General features: G+C 30.4%; 1 protein-coding gene across 1 annotated transcript in view; it reads right to left on the bottom strand.

The window, feature by feature from the left end:
- The window catches only part of CNTNAP5 (contactin associated protein family member 5), an 876250-nt gene that overhangs the window by 462145 nt on the left and 397568 nt on the right, over window positions 1-16537 (bottom strand). The window contains exon 7 of the mRNA XM_031959885.1: window positions 7356-7499. Coding sequence (XP_031815745.1) covers window positions 7356-7499 — 144 coding nt within the window. The remainder of the gene's footprint in view (window positions 1-7355; window positions 7500-16537) is intronic.

A 16537-nucleotide genomic window follows, 5' to 3' on the forward strand; every position in this document is an offset into this window, starting at 1 on the left:
AAACACATTTGAAACATAGAGATACATATGGAGTAACAGTAAAAGGTTGGAGTAGAAGCTATTATGCTTGAGCTGAAGGGGAAAAAAGTAAGATTAGCATATTTGATCTCACACAAAGCAAAAGCAAAAATAATAGTTCTAACTAAAAGAGATTAGGAAGGAAACTACATACTATTAAAAGGTATTATAGGCAATTAAGTAATACTACTAATAAAAATGTGCACCAAGCGATATCAAATTAAGTGAGTTACTGGAAGAAATAGATAGCAAAATTATATAGTGAGAGACCTTAGCATCACCCTCTCAGAACAAGATAAACCTAACCATAAAATAAAGAAAAAAGAAGTTAAGAAAATGAATAGAACATTTTGTAAAAAGTTAGATATGATAGGGCTTTGGTGAAAATTGGCTGGGGATAGAAAGTAATACAACTTTTTCTTACTTGTACACAGCATGTATACAAAAATTGGCCTTTTATTAGAGCATAAAAATCTCACAAAAAATGCAGAAAGGCAGGAGTATTAAGTAGAGCTTTTTAAGATTTTGATGCAATAAAAATTTCATGTAATAAAAGGAAAGATAATTTTAAAAATCAATTGGAAACTAAATAATCTATTACTAAACAATGAGTGGTTCAAACAACAAATCACAGAAACAGTCAATAATTTCACCAAAGAGAAAAATAATGAGACAGTATACCAAACTTTTGGGATATAGTCAAATTAGTATTGGGAAAATTTTATGTCTCTAAATACATACATGAACAAAATAAGGAAGATGAGATTAATGAATTGGGCAGGCAATTAAAAAAGCTAGAAAAAAAGAAATTAACATTAACATTAAATAACAAATTAGAAATTCTAAAAATCAAAGGAGAGATAAATAAAAATAAAAAAAAAACTATTGAAGTAATAAAACTAAAAGTTGATTTTAGGAAAATAAAATAAAAATTAGGAAAATCTTTGGTTAATTTAATTAAAAAAGAAGAAAATCGAATTACTAGTATCAAAAATGAAAAGGGTGAATTAGAAGGAAATTTTAAAAAAACACTTAGAAAAACAATTAGGCACTCCTTTCCTCCCTATGCCAATAATTTCTGACAATCTAAATGAAATGGTTGAATATTTACAAAAAATATAATTTGAACAGACTAACAGAAAAGGAAACAAAATACTTAAACAACCCAATTTTAGAAAAAGAACAACAATGAACTCCCTAAAAAAAAATCTTTTGGGACAAATGTATTTACATGTGAATTCTACCAAACATTAAAAGAACAATTCATCCTAATACTATATATACTATTTGGGGAAAAAATAGGTGAAGAAAGAGTCTGTAGTAAAATCCTTTTATGACACAAATATGTTACTGATACCTAAACCAGTTAAGAGCAAAAACAGAGAAAGAAAATTATACACTAATTTCACCAGTGCATATGGATGCAAAAATCTGCAGTAATTTATCATGAGGATAATACACTATGAATAGGTGGAATTTATACTAGGAATACAGGGCTGGTTCAAAATTAGGAGAACTATCAATATAACTGATCATATTAACAACAAAACTAATAGAAATCAAAATAGCCTCTAATAGATGGAGAAAAAACTTTTTGACAAAAATCTACATCCATTTCTACTAAAAACAAAAGCCTAGTAATAATGGGAATTTTCCTTGAAATGATAAGTAGTATCTTTCTAAAATCATCAACAAGCATCATATGAAAAGAGGATAAGCTAGAAGCTTTCTCAATATAAGGGATGAAACAAGGATGCCCATTGTCACAAATATTATTCAAAATTATACTAGGAATGTTACCATTAGCAATAAAAGAAGAAAAATAAATTCAAGGAATTAGAATAGGCAATTAGGAAACAAAACTCACACTTTATAGATGACACAATGTGTACTAGAAAATCAGATAATCAATTAAAAAAACTACTTGAAAAAAATTTAAAAATTTAGCAAATTTGCATGATATAGAATAAACACTCATAAATCATCAACATTTCTATATATTATCACCAATATTAGCAACATGAAAGCAAGAGAAAATCTATTTAAAATAACTGTAGATAATATAAAGTATTTGGAAGTATACCTGCAAAGACAAATCCAGCAACTATATTAGGAACTACCTACATTTATTTACTTATTCAGTTCCATACCAGTCAAACTACAAAAAAAAGTATTTTATAGAGATAGAAAAAAAAATATTAACAAAATTCATCTGGAAGAAAAAAATGGTCCAGAATATCAAAGGACTTAATGAGGGAAAATTGCAAAGAAAAGTTTACTTAGCTGCACCAGATCAAAAACTAAATTATGAAGTAGCAGTTATCAAAACTATTTGGTACTGGTTAAGAAATAGAGCAGAAGATCAAGAAATATACTAGGCATACAAGACACAGAGATTATATAATGACTATATAATCTACTGTTTGTTAAGCCCAAATACTCCAGCTTCTGTACAAGAACAAATAATTCTGAAAACTGGAAAATAATATGGTAGAAACTAAGAATATACCAGCATTTCATATCCTAATCTAAGATAAGATCAAAATGGCTACATGATATAGAAATAATGGATGACATTGTAAGCAAATTAGGAGAACTAGAAATAGTTCACCTGTCAGATATGTGAAGTGAAGATTTTATGACCAAAACAGAAGAGGAGGACATTATGAAATGCAAAATGGATAATTTTAATTACATTAAATTTAAAAGGTTTTGCACAAACAAAAACAATGCAACCAAGATTAGAAGGAAAACAGAAAAACTGGGAAACAATTTTTACAACCAGAGTTTCTGATAAAGGCCTCATTTCTCAAATATATAACTGAGTCAAATTTATAAGAATACAATTCAGTCCCAAATAGATAAGTGATCAAAGCATATGAAGACAGTTTTCAGATGAAGAAATTAAAGCTATGTCTACTCATATAAAAAAGTTTTAAGTCAAAATTAATCAGAGAAATGAAAATTAAAACAACTGTGTGGTACTATCCCACATCTATTAGATTGGTTTATATAAGAATAAAGAAAATTATAAATATTGGAAAAGATATGGGGAAATTGGAACATCATTTCATTTTTGCTGGAGTTATAAACTGATCCAAACATTCTGTAGAGCAATTTGTAACAATGATCAAATGGCAATCAAACTATGCATAGCCTTTGATCCAGCAATGCCACTACTAGGTCTGCTTCCCAAAGGAATCATACAAAAAGAGAAGAACTCACATGTTTAAAAAATATTTATAGCAGCTCTTTTTGTGATGACAAAAAACTAGAAATTGAGGGAATGCCCATCAATTAGAGAATGATTGAATACGTTATAGCATATGAATATAATATAATATGATTTTGCTATAAAGAATAATAAGCAGGCAGATTTCAAAGAAACTGGAAAAGACTTACATTAATTGATTCTGAGTGTTTGGATAGAACCAGAAGATTGTACATAGTAACAGCAACATTGTGTGATGATATAATAGACTTAGCTCTTCTGAGCAATATAAAAATCTGAGACAATTCCAAGACTCATGAAAGAAAATGTTATTGACATTCAGAGGAAGAACTATAGAATCTGAACGCAGATCAAAGCATACATTTTCACTTTTTTTGTTTGTTTTGTTTTGTTTTCTTTCTTGTGGTTTTTCCCCTTTGTTCTGATTCTTCTTTTACATTTCTAATATGAAAATGTGTAACATGATTTTACCTATATCAGATTGCTTGCTTTCCTGGTTAGGAGGTAGGAAAAAGAGGAAAGGAGAAATTCTGTAATTCAAAATCTTACCAAAATTAATGATGAAAACTATTTTTACATAAGATTAAAAATATACATTTAAAAGAAAAAAAGAATAGTAGATTTTGAGGACTTGGCCCATATTTGTGGTTTGCATTATTTTTGTGTGTTTTGTTTTGTTTGTTTTTTATAATCTCAGCGTTTAATACATTAAGTTCTTTGTAAAACTTTTTTGACTGACAAAGTAATTTAAGGGGAAATAGCATTAGTAACTGGAAATAACAAGATTGACTTCTAATGGGAACTTATAAAGGACATAAACTTTATAGAATTTTAGGTTTTCCAATTGACAAAGGTGAATAGAAGTACATTTTATACATGGGGGAAATCTTGTGTGAAAGCAAAAAGACAGAAGATTGAATGTGACACATACCCTGGCCAGTATGATTTGAACATAAATTTCCTGAAAGAAAATTGTGTGCCATTTTATTGGAAAAGAAGACCTGGGCCAGATTGTGAAAGTCCTTAAAAGTCAAACAGATAGACTTCTATTTTATCTTAAAAATAAAAATATATTGAATCTTTTTTAATAGATGGTATATTTTTTTAAGCTGTACTTTAAGAATATCAATTTGACAGCTGTGTGGAGGAGGAACTAGAAAGAGAAGAGTCTAAAGGTGGGGGAGGCTGTTATAATATTCCAGGTAAAAAGTGGCAAAAGTCTTAAGAAATGTGATGTGTGTGAGTGGTAATAATTTGAGGAATTTCTGAATTATTATAGACAGAGAAGTGATAAACTAAGCAACTGAGAATAATTGGGAATCATAATATACATGCAAGTGTTATGCAAAATCCACTTATTAAAATGAAAATATTAACCTTTCTTTTCTAATAACAAAGAAAGAGCAATTTAAACACATATGGAGTGAATAGATCACTAGCCCTGAAGTCAGGAGGATCTGAGTTCAAATCTGACTTCAGATACTTAACACTTCCTATCTGTGTGACCCTAGGCAAGTCACATAACCTCAATTGCCTCAGCAGAAAGAAAAAAAAAATATTACAGATGGAAACCCCTCAAGGTTCAATATCTGTATTCAAATGATTGAAAGAGGAGTCAGCCATATTTGTGTTGGTATGTATATACATACATATATGCATACATAGATATGTACACATGTATCTACTATCTGTATATAAATACAGCATGTGATTTATGTACACTTTTATACCTATACATGTGTATACACAAATATATGAATCAGGACCTAATATAAACTTTTATCATGATCTTCTCTTCTATTCCCCCCATTTTTTTTCCAAAGCAGTGATATAGCCTCTTTCTTCATAGGAACAACAACAGTAACAACAACAACACAACTTAAATTTCCACTCATTTTAAGGGATATTGGTTAATCAACAAGACTTCATTAATTGAGCAATCATAATGTATAAGGAACAAAAAAGTTTTAAAAATGCTCTTTAAGGAATCACATTCATGAGTGATATTTCAATATAGAAATAAGAAAGATAATATCTTTTTTCAGGCAGTACAAATGTAGTAATACCTGAAAATGAAACTGGATATATTGCAGTTTGACAAGCATGTCATACTCAATAGGCTGAGTATATTAACATGTCAGAAAAGTTTTAGCATGAAAAAAATGAAAGTGCCTATAAAAATAAAACAATTATTTTGGTACGGGAATTAAATATAATAAATTCAATGTCTACTAAAATGTTAACTATTATTATTTTTTTTTGCTGAGGCAATTGGGGTAAAGTGACTTGCCCATGATCACAAAGCAAAGAAGTGTTAAGTATCTGAGGCTAGATTTGAATTCAGGCCCTACTGACTTAGGGGCTCTGCTCTATTCACCACACCAACTAGCTGCCCCAATGTCAATTATTTTTGATAAGGGAATCAGAAAAGTGATCACTAATTTTTTTTAATGTAGAATTTTTCAACCTCTTCAGTTTGTTAGAATTTATTCTAGGATGAACAGATAGAAAAATTATTTATGATACTTAAAATATAGAACTTTTGTAAACATTGCATCTACTGAAATTTTACATGAACTCAGGAAGACATATATATGGAACTTGATTCATTAATAAAAAATTAAAAGTATGTGTTGAATACTTAAAAGGTAGATAGTTTATTTCTAGATACCACTGGTAATGATGGCAAGATAGACAGACAAGCATATAGGTAAATAGATAGCAATGCTATTAATATACTATAATTTACATATAATATAACAATATATTTGAGGAGCCTGAGAATAAATACATAAAAAGTAAAATAAAATGAGATAAACAAAAATATAAAATTATGTTACAAAGTAAAATCATCAACCAGAGTAAGATTAAGCATATTTAAATAGTATAGACAGTTGTTACTATGAATTCAGAAGAGGAGGAGATTACTATGACTAGGATTGGTCTAGTATATTTCTTGGCAGATTGTCTTTGTTCAGATGAGTACTGTTAAGATCATTAGAAAGGAAAGGTCACTACAGACAGTAGGAATGGCATGGGCAAAAGTATAATTTGTCAACTGTTAGCAGATTAATACTGCTAATATAGCCTGCTGTACACAGTGGCAATATGTACAATAACATCTGATAGTTAAGTTGGAGTTAAACTAAAGAGAGTAGCAGTGAGGATAAAGAGGTTTAAGAGATATTGATATTGAAGATACATCCCTAACATTATGAAGTTGATGTTATAACATATGTTATTTCTTGATGCCCCTGCTAGAAACTGTGATTGATGTCATTGTGACATTTCTTATTCAAACAATAAATCAACCAAAATAATCCTTCTGAATACATTCAATGAAATTATCACTGACTTAACCAACACAAGGTGAATATACAGTCTTCTATGATAGAGACATTAAAAAAAAAACAACATTCATTTACTGTTCTAACATTTCAAACATTATCACAAACTATAGTCATAGAACTAAAGTTAAACCACTCTTACTAACATTGTTTTTAATATCTTTTCAAATAAGGAAAAAAATAGAGAAAATGATGTGACTAAATAGTCTTTTCATATGCCTTGGAATGGTAAGAATATCTTCCTCAAAAGAGAAATTTTCCTCATTCAACAAGTTAACAACTCTCTTGCAAAGAAAATATTTATTATTTCCTATATTTGTCTTTAAAAAGCAATGATCACATATTTTCTTAAAAGCACTAGATACGAAGTTTGACCTTTTTAAGTAAATTCAATTTCATTATGGTTATAAAGACATTTGTGATTCCATTGATTGCCTTGCTGGCACTAGCAAAAAAACAAAAACAAAAACAGGTTAACAAAATGCAGTTCTGATTGAACTTCTAACTAAAGCTGACTCATTTCCATGAAGGAAATGGAAATCTTTGAATTCCTGCTAATGTACTTGTTTCCTTCAATAACTCTATTGATATTAAAAGTCTCCTACATTCTTCAAATGATCTAATTACACTTGTGAATGGCTATTGACTAAGAGTAGTATCACCTTAGTTGTCAGACTGTGTCTAGTAAGGAAAATCAGGTATGCTTACCAAAAAGTAGCTAGAAAGAAGCAGGTACAAAAAGATCATTTTTGACTTACCACAGTATAGATCTGATGCTTGCGTCTTTTGGCCAAATCAATTATGTTGACTCCATTATAATAAAGGTTTTCAATGCATCCATGAAAGTTTTTCTTCAGGAATGTTCCTGGTTTGCCTGGGACTGGAATCCCTCCAAAACTGAGCTTTGGGGAAAAATAAACCTCAGTTATAAATTGCAAGGGAGCAGGAAACAAAATGGAGAGAGAGAGAGAGAGAGAGAGAGAGAGAGAGAGAGAGAACGAGAACTTTGCTTTATTCAAATATGCATGAGACAAGTGGCTCAAATAATTATAGATTGCCACTTGATTACACATTGAAAAAGATACTGATTAGTCCACTTAAAAATAACTATAATTGCTGGCTTTTGGGGGGCCTATTTTACAAAACCTTTTTTGTAATCCTTTCCGAACTCGTTAAACTAAATAAAACAATAATTTGCAAGAAAGAAGGGGGAGAAAAGAAAATCAAAGTCCTTACATTTATTTCACACAAAAGAATCTGCAGCAACAAGGTATTTTATTGTAAAGCTAAAAAATAATCAAAACACTAGTTCTAACTGCTACCAATCAAAGTAGCAGGTCATTTGGCAATATACCTAGAAAACAACTAACCTTTATGAAAAATGAGGGGGAATAGAATGTTACTAATCATTATATCCCCCTTTCACCCATAAAGTTTTTCTATTCTTCTTTTCTACACTTAAACCTGCTCATTTTTCAAAGCCCAGCACAATCTACAAAAAGCCATTCTTAACCATTCTAACCCACATTGACTCTTCCCTTTTCTGACTCTTTTTAATCTGCTGTGCATATCATTTCAATGTCATCTCATCTATAGCCTCATCCACTAGATATCTAGGATATGATAGTCTTCTCTTAAAATAAATACAGATGCATTGATACTATTGCATCATCAAATAATTAATGTTTGGAATATCCCAAAGGCATACCATGGGTATTTGTATCCTGCAACACATTACCAATGATACATTGTGCCTAAGAAGCAACAAAAAGAATATCATTAAAGAAATATATTTCCAAATAGAGAGGCATTCTGTTATGGAGTGAGATTAACACATAACCAATGTATAATCCAGGAGATATTTTGTTGTTCTGATATAGAACAAGGCCTATAGTTCCTTGGTAGAACTGGTGTGAAATATTTACAGGAGGTTATCAGTAACAATCATAAAGAATGAGAAAAGAAAGGTAATGAATAACACCCTTACATTGGAGTACTCTCATCAATGAGACCATAAATCCACTGAAACACTGGGATAGTCTTATCATATCCTTAGCTACATTGTAGAGTCCTAATGAGTTAGGTTGTAGTTCTACCCTTCTTTTGAATTCTTTCCCTGAAATTCAAGCAGCCATAGTATCGAATATGATACTAAACATTAATTTTTGAGTTAGATAGTGAATAGGTTGAGGGCCAGATTGTGAGTTAAAAAGGACCTGAATACAATTTCAGCCTCAGACACTCACTAGCTATTGTGACATCAAGCAAATCACTTGATCCTCACTTGCCTTAGTATTTTCATCTATAAAATGGTTTAAAAAATAATAGTACCTATTTTGCAGTGTTCTTCTGAGGATAAAATGAGATAGTATTTAGAAAGTACTGTGAAAACGTTAAAATACTATGTAAATACTACTTTTTAAAACATTTGTTAATTCAAGGAGAACTTTAAATAATTTATCAGTGTTTTTAAAAAGTGGCCAATTTCCTTTTTCTAATCCCTTTGCCACCCCCACACACTCATTTAAAAAAAAATTAATTGTATATCATAAATTCCTCAATTCTTTAAATTTTTTTTTCTCTGAGTTTGATCTCTAGACTTTTTTTCCTTTCTTTAGCAATAATATAAATGTGTATGTATGCACAAATATATATATATACAAATGAAAAATATGTATAAATAGATTTTCTTTAGGTTTATACATTAATATATATGGATGTGATATATACATATATAATATCATCAAATAATGTCATTCTCCAAGATCTTACAATTTGATAGACATCCTCTTTTAAATATTAAGAAGGAACAAAATTTTCTCCTAATTAACTGTTAGCCTGATAACTACAATGCAATACTACAGTGTTGTCCCTCACTAAGAGGTAGAGAAATTTTTTTTTTTTTTAAATGAGCCTACTAACAGATTGCAAGTCAGTCATGTAAGGGCTATCTTTTTTAAATATAGAAAGGCTATTTAAACTGTAAATAGGTTCATTGCTGGAGCAGGTGAACACTGGATCCAATCTCTTGAGGTAATTAAACATCCATTTTATTCTTTTTAATTCTCTCTATTCCTTGTATGGTCATGGACTTCTCTGTAACCCACAATTCTGATAGGCATTTTTTCATGTTTTTTTTTATTGTTTTTGATGTGACTTTTTATATGTACATACATGTCCATTTGGGGCTTTTGTTTGTATATGAAGTGAGCTATTAATCTTAAATCTAATATCTCAATATCGTTATCCAATTTTCCCACTAGTTTCTGCCAAATTATGAATCTTTATACTAGTACTAGGGATGATTAGGTTTATTAAATACTATAGTATTTGATGCACTTTCTTTTTTTGTTGTTGTATATATCATCTGTTCCACTGATTGATCTCTCTATTTCTTTACTAATATAAAATTATTTTAATAATAACCACTTTGTAATAAATTTTGAGCATGGGAACTACTAACGCCTTTTCCCCATTTTAAAAATTTCTCTTAGGATTCTTAACCTTGTTGTTTTTCTCCTCTGTAAAATGTGTATTATTATTTCTATTTCTAAAAAGTAATCTTCCAGTAGTTTGATTGGCTGTGATACTGAATAAGTACACTGATTTAGAGAGGATTTCCATTTCCTAACAATTGTGTACTTGCTTACATTATAAGGCAACACAATAATCAATAGACTATTGGGCTTAGAGTCAAACGACCTATTTTCAAATCCTGCTTCAAATGCTTGCTAGCTTTGCTATGATAGGCAAGTCACTTAATTTTTACATGAAAATAATTATTTCAAGAAAACACAGACCTATATTTGTATAGGAAAGGTCTGTGTTTTCTTGCTACATAAGCAACAGAAGGATTTCTGGCCCTCATTTCATGCTAATTATATTAAACTATTAATTAACTTTGTGATTTTGATTACTTTGGAAAACTCAGATCATCTCAATTTCTTTATATCTGAAATCTGAAATTTAGACTATGTAGCATTTTAGTTTCCTATTGTAGCTGTGTATGAAATTTTGAGTCAAAATGGGGATAAGACCATTTTTGTTTTGTGCCATTTTGTTACCTTTGACAAACTAGTTGTATTCTCTGGGCTAATTCTTTTCTTTTTTAAAAAAGAAGACTGTACTAGATCATAGTAGAGATTTAAAAGTAAATGGTGCTTTAAATAAAATTTTATCCAATCCTCTCAGATAAATGATGTGATAACACTGAGAATGTATAGGAAAATCAAGATTTGAACTGAGATTCTGACAAAATCTTTAACAAAAAATTAGTGCTTTCTCAGTGCTCTTTGCAATATTATTTTGCATGAATTATGCTTTATGATCTTTGGGGATTCTTTCTTTGAAGTCATATAAATTTAAACCAAAATCAGTATCAGACACAGAAATAGGTCACAGGACTCTGATTAGGACTCATTAGACTTTTTTTTAGAATAGAAGCTCCTAATATCACCCCTTTCCTCATCTTTTGTGTGTGTGTGTGTGTGTGTGTGTGTATGTGTGTATTTGTGTGGATGTGTGTGTGTTATACTCATGTAGTTCTACTTAGCTTTAAAATTGAATGTCTAAAGGATAGAGAATCAATATCAATTACTCCACTGCCTTATCTAGAAAACAGTTTCCTTAGTAATCTGTAGTTATTTAAATTACAAAATAAATGGTTTTTTAATACCTAACTATTTTTTAATCCCTGGAGCATGCTTTGAGAAGGGATCCTTAAAGCACATCAGGTAAAAGTCTTAACAGATTAGGGACTGTTCATAGGAGTCTCATTAAGATTCATAAAACCCAGAGTAAGGAAGTAATTCTCATTCTTTTCAGTTATTTCACAGTAGTTTGTTTATAGCAATTTTACTCAAATTATAGCCTTGCTAAACAGGGTTTCTAAGCATGTAAAATATGAATTAACTATATTCATTTTAACATTTACTTAGCATCTACTATATGGAAGGTTGTGTGATAGACTCAAAAGATAGGTGGTTATGTTGACAATTAAATGATTCTATGATCTCATCAACGTGGATATTCCTTCCAAGGATTCAGATGATAACCCATTCATATCTGCCCACCTTGTGCTTCTCTTATCAATATTTATATCTGTGAATCTATCATAAGTGATCCCATCAACAATGTTGGGGACTTCCTCTTAGAGAAGAGTTTCTCAATCTTTGTTTTTTTTACTTCTTTTTGTTTTTTTTTTAGTTATAGAATGCTTTGGCAGTGTGATGTATTACAGACTTCTCTAAGAATAAATAGAAATAAATGTATATAGATAGATAGATAGATAGATAGATATAGATATGTGTGTGCATCTGTGTGAGTATGTATCTGTGTGTGTGTGTGTGTATGTAAAATTGAAGGAATGAAAATTTTCAGTTAAAAGCTAATGAAATTAGAGATCAATTTTTTATCATTCCAAATTCATAGACTCCTTGAAAGCTATCCATGGATACCTTCAATGTCAATAAACTTTAGATTAAGAATCTCCATCAAAACTTCCTGGTTTTATAGAGCTATCAATAAGGATACAAAGATGAAAAAAAAAAAATGCTGTTCTGATTCTTTAAGGGGATTGCAAGCTATGAGAAGAGTTATGACAATTACACAAAAATGTAAGACACAATACATGTGATAAAGGAAAAGGAAATGTCTAGACACAGTTCTATTAAAGTAATTAAACCAGATGTCCCAATAGCTTCAAGATCTAAATGCTATTAAAGATTCACAGGAACATATTAGTGGAAGATGCTGGGAAGATAGAGAAATAAGTAAGAAAACTTCTCCTCTATAGATTTTTTCCACAAACAGAACAAATTTGTATTTGAGTGAACATAGACTAGTGGAAAAAAATGACGGGACAGAACAGGGGTTCTCCTGGAACAACCCAAGAAGATCCAAAGAAAGACCACAGGAAAGAATTCAACTTTTTACAAACACCTCCAGGCTAGCTCTACAGAAATAGCAAATGGGAAGTCCTGAAACTAGATGACTTCTTCTGGAGCCTCTGCCTGAACCATAAGCACTTTCACTTCTTGGATAGTGTGGGGAATCAGAGGTCCGAGTACAGGAATATTGAGGGAACTTCTGCCGTTTAAGAATGGCAGACCCAGTTGTGCTGCAGGGAAAAGGCCCTTAGTGAGAAGAAACCAGCAAAGGGCAGGTAATATAAGTAGAAACGTTGTTGACGGTAGGCATTTGAGAATTGTGGATTTTTTCATTTGAAATTCCAAATTTTGAAACCCCCAGATCAAAGAGAATTTTTTTCAAAAAACAAGAAAACTAATTCAAATATGCTGGAGCTATAATTGGAATTGTACAGAATTTAGGAATAGCTGGAATAAAAGATTGAGGCTCCTAGAATAATATATATCAACAATCAAAACAAGTAGGCCTGTGGCCAAAATATTATATCTAGCAAAATTAATCATAATATTGAATAAAAAATGAATATTTGATGAACTTGCATATTTTCAAGACTTTATCTCAACCAACCCCAAGTTGGGGGTGAAAATTGAAGATTAATTTCAAGGGAATCAACAAGGACAAATTGTTTATATTTTTTACATGGAAATATATACCAAACGTTTAAGACTGACATCAGTAATTGGGTAGCTTGAAAAAAAAGAATGGGGTAAAACTTAGTATTATTTGACTCTGAAAAGCAAAACTGATTAGGAAAATGTAAAAATAGTAATTATGCTTTATGATTGAGGTATAGAGGAAGAACCAACACAAAGGCATTGGGTGTAGGAGGACTGGTAGTTTTGAAAACTTCGATCAGGATTTAGTTAAATAGGGAACAATACACATACACACATGTGTATGTGTATATATATTCAAGTAGGTCTATGCATATGTATATATAGATATATGTATGTGGGTATGGGTGTATGAAAAAATGTGTATGTTTAAATATAATCATACTTAGTTATAATCTACTAGGGGGAGGTTGGGTGGATGAAAGGAAAAAAAAATAAAATAAGGAAAAAAAGGAACATACTACTAGAGATAGGACATTTTTCTAAACCTATTTAGTCTAACTTCTTCATGTCTCATATGAGATAGTTTTAGCTCAGAGAAATTGAGGTATTTATTTGAGATTTTACAAATAGTAAATATCAGAAGCAGGATTTGAAGCTAGGTTTCCTGACTCAAAAACTGTTGTTGTTGTTGTTGTTTTATTGTATGTAAGTGCTTTCTTTGGAAAAGAATTTGAAAAAACTCAAAGTTTACTTTTGTCTAGGGGAAAAGTGTCAGATAAACTTCAAAGAAGAGATGGTATTTGAACTAAGACTGGAAGAAAGAGAGGTCTTTAAATAGATGGAATTGTAAAGGAAATACATTTTAAATATGTCCAAGTATACAAAGAGAAGAGATGGCAATATATGACTAGTGAGAGTTAATAAACTAATTTAGCTGTTAATATAGAGTACATAGAATAGAATGAAATTAGAGAAATAAGTAGAATGCAGCTTGCAGAAAAACTTAAGTATCAAGATACAGAGTTTGGTTTTTATGCTATGGTAATAGAAAGTCACTGAATATTTTTTGAGTAGAATGGTGCCATAATGGTATCTGTGTTTTAGAAAGATAATTTGGGTTCTTTTGGTAGAATGCATCAGAAATGAAAGAGATAGGAAAGAGAGAATCAATCATATTTTGGTGAATAAAAAATCTGAAACTAAAATGGTACAGAAGAGAAAATGGGTTACCGAGATACTGCTTCTGTAGCAATACTTGTCAAGTGATTAAAAATGAGAGTAAAGGATAGGAAAAAGTGAAAAAAGAAGATTGGGGTTTTCTGCCTTTGTGACCATGGATGATGATGACACCATCAACAGAAATAATAAAGATGGGAAGATGGGAGGGGTGTGTGTGTGTGTGTGTGTGTGTGTGTGTGTGTTTGTATGTGTGTGTGTATGTGTGTTTTAAGAAATGATAAATTTAGCAACTGGCCTGTCTGCTGTCAACTTCACAATATATCTAACTTATTTCTAAGTAAAATACTAAAAAAAAAATTCTATTACAAGGGACACCAGAGATCCATTAGTAAGTATTTTTGTTTTGTTTTATAGATGTGGACATTGTAGCCCACTGAAGTTAAGTAACATATCGGTAGTAAGTAGTTTAGTCAGAATTTGAAACTAAGTCTTTTTGCTATTTGCCCATATAATGCATACCATACAATGTACAGCACTTTGAGATGGGGGAAATAAAGCTTTCACTTTTCTTTACAAAATATTTTATGGGCAGATGAAGTTTTAATAAGGAATATAGGTCATCAGAATTCAATTAATCTACTTACAATATATGTTTAGGATCCATTCAGAAAGTTTGCTACTAGAACATCTGTGACCTGAATTCATCTGCACACATTGGAATCATCTCTTATTTATGATGAGTATTTATACCAGTATCAAAAAAGGGATTACTCACATGATCCCTAGTTAGAATAGAAATGATTCTTTTAAAAGTGGTATTTCTTAATTCATAGAAGGGATTTTAGTATTATAGATGTAAATTCCAAAAAGGACCTTACGTGCTAATCTAATCCAAATTCCTGACTTCACTAGGACAATACATTTTTTATGCCTTTTCAATAGATAGTCTTTGCTAAAAAAAAGATCCTCCATTATATCATTATGATGTGTAGGTGATTAAGGATTGTCAAAATCTGTGTAAATCTATCAATAAATTCTGGCAGGTTTTAGAGCTAAAACAAAACAAAACAAAACTTTTTTTTTTTTTTTTTTTTTTTTTTTTTTTTTTTTTTTTTTTTTTTTTTTTTAAGGATTCTGTGATGTCTGTCTGTCTTATGATGATCAATATAAATACCTTAAGCATATCTACAGATTTTTTTTGTGGTGGGGAGGAAGACTCTGTAACTTATAAAAACTGTGCATTGAGACTTGAAAAGGTTAAGCTATTTTGGGGTGGGGGGAGGGTGAAGACAGTTAATCTCAGAGATGAAATCACAAGATATTTTGAAATATTGAAATAATTGTAGCCAATCTAATGAGTTTCAGAGAAATTGGAGCCCTCCAAAGGTCACAAAGCTACTTAATAGTGGAATAAGCACTAGGAATATAGGAGCTTAGATCTAAAGCAAAAAGGTATCTCAGAAGCCATTTATTCCAAGACCTTCATTTTACAGATAGGAAAACTGAAGCTCAAGAGGCTTGGAGATTTTCCAAAGATCATACATATAGTGCTCAAAGATTTAAACATAGCTCTTTAGAATGCCAACATCAATGTTCTTTCACTTGTATTTTACTGTCTTCCTCGAACTGTTTACTTAGAGGAAAAGGGAGTTTTTACCCTAGAGAAGTCTCAGTGAGTGACATGATAGTTATCTATAAATATTTGAAGGCCTGCCAAATATAAGAAGAACTATATCCTTTATGTTTGGCCTCAGGTGGAAGAAAGGAATAATATGTTAATGTTGCAAAGAGGTCAATTTAGGATCATCTTTAAAAAATATCTAAACGATAAGAGCTATCCATTGTGGAATGTGCTACCTCTTTAGTTTTAGGTAAATTTCTTCTCTCAATAGGTCTCTTAGGATAATTTGTAAAAAAAAAAAAAAAAAAGAAAGAAAAAAAAATTGTAAGATATGTTATAGTGAGGATTTAATTACTATTATTTTTAAATTTTGAATTTTGTATGTAAGTTTAACTGGATGACAAAGGTCCCATTTAATTCTCAAAGATTGTGATTCTGTTACTAACATTAATTGATTAAATAATGTATTGCCTTTTTATTTCATAACAGGATTCTTTAAGAATTGTCCCCCTAAAAGTTATAGAGATTTAATGCTATGTTGAAATGCATATTAATGTTCTTTTCAGTGAATATAATTCTGCTCTTCCAATGCAACTATTATAATCTCTCTAATTCATTTTCCTCCTCTGATGATTAAAGCTACCTGATAAATCCT

The sequence above is a fragment of the Sarcophilus harrisii genome, chromosome 3 (genome assembly GCF_902635505.1).
Source record: "Sarcophilus harrisii chromosome 3, mSarHar1.11, whole genome shotgun sequence".
In the NCBI taxonomy this organism is placed as follows: Eukaryota; Metazoa; Chordata; class Mammalia; order Dasyuromorphia; family Dasyuridae; genus Sarcophilus; species Sarcophilus harrisii.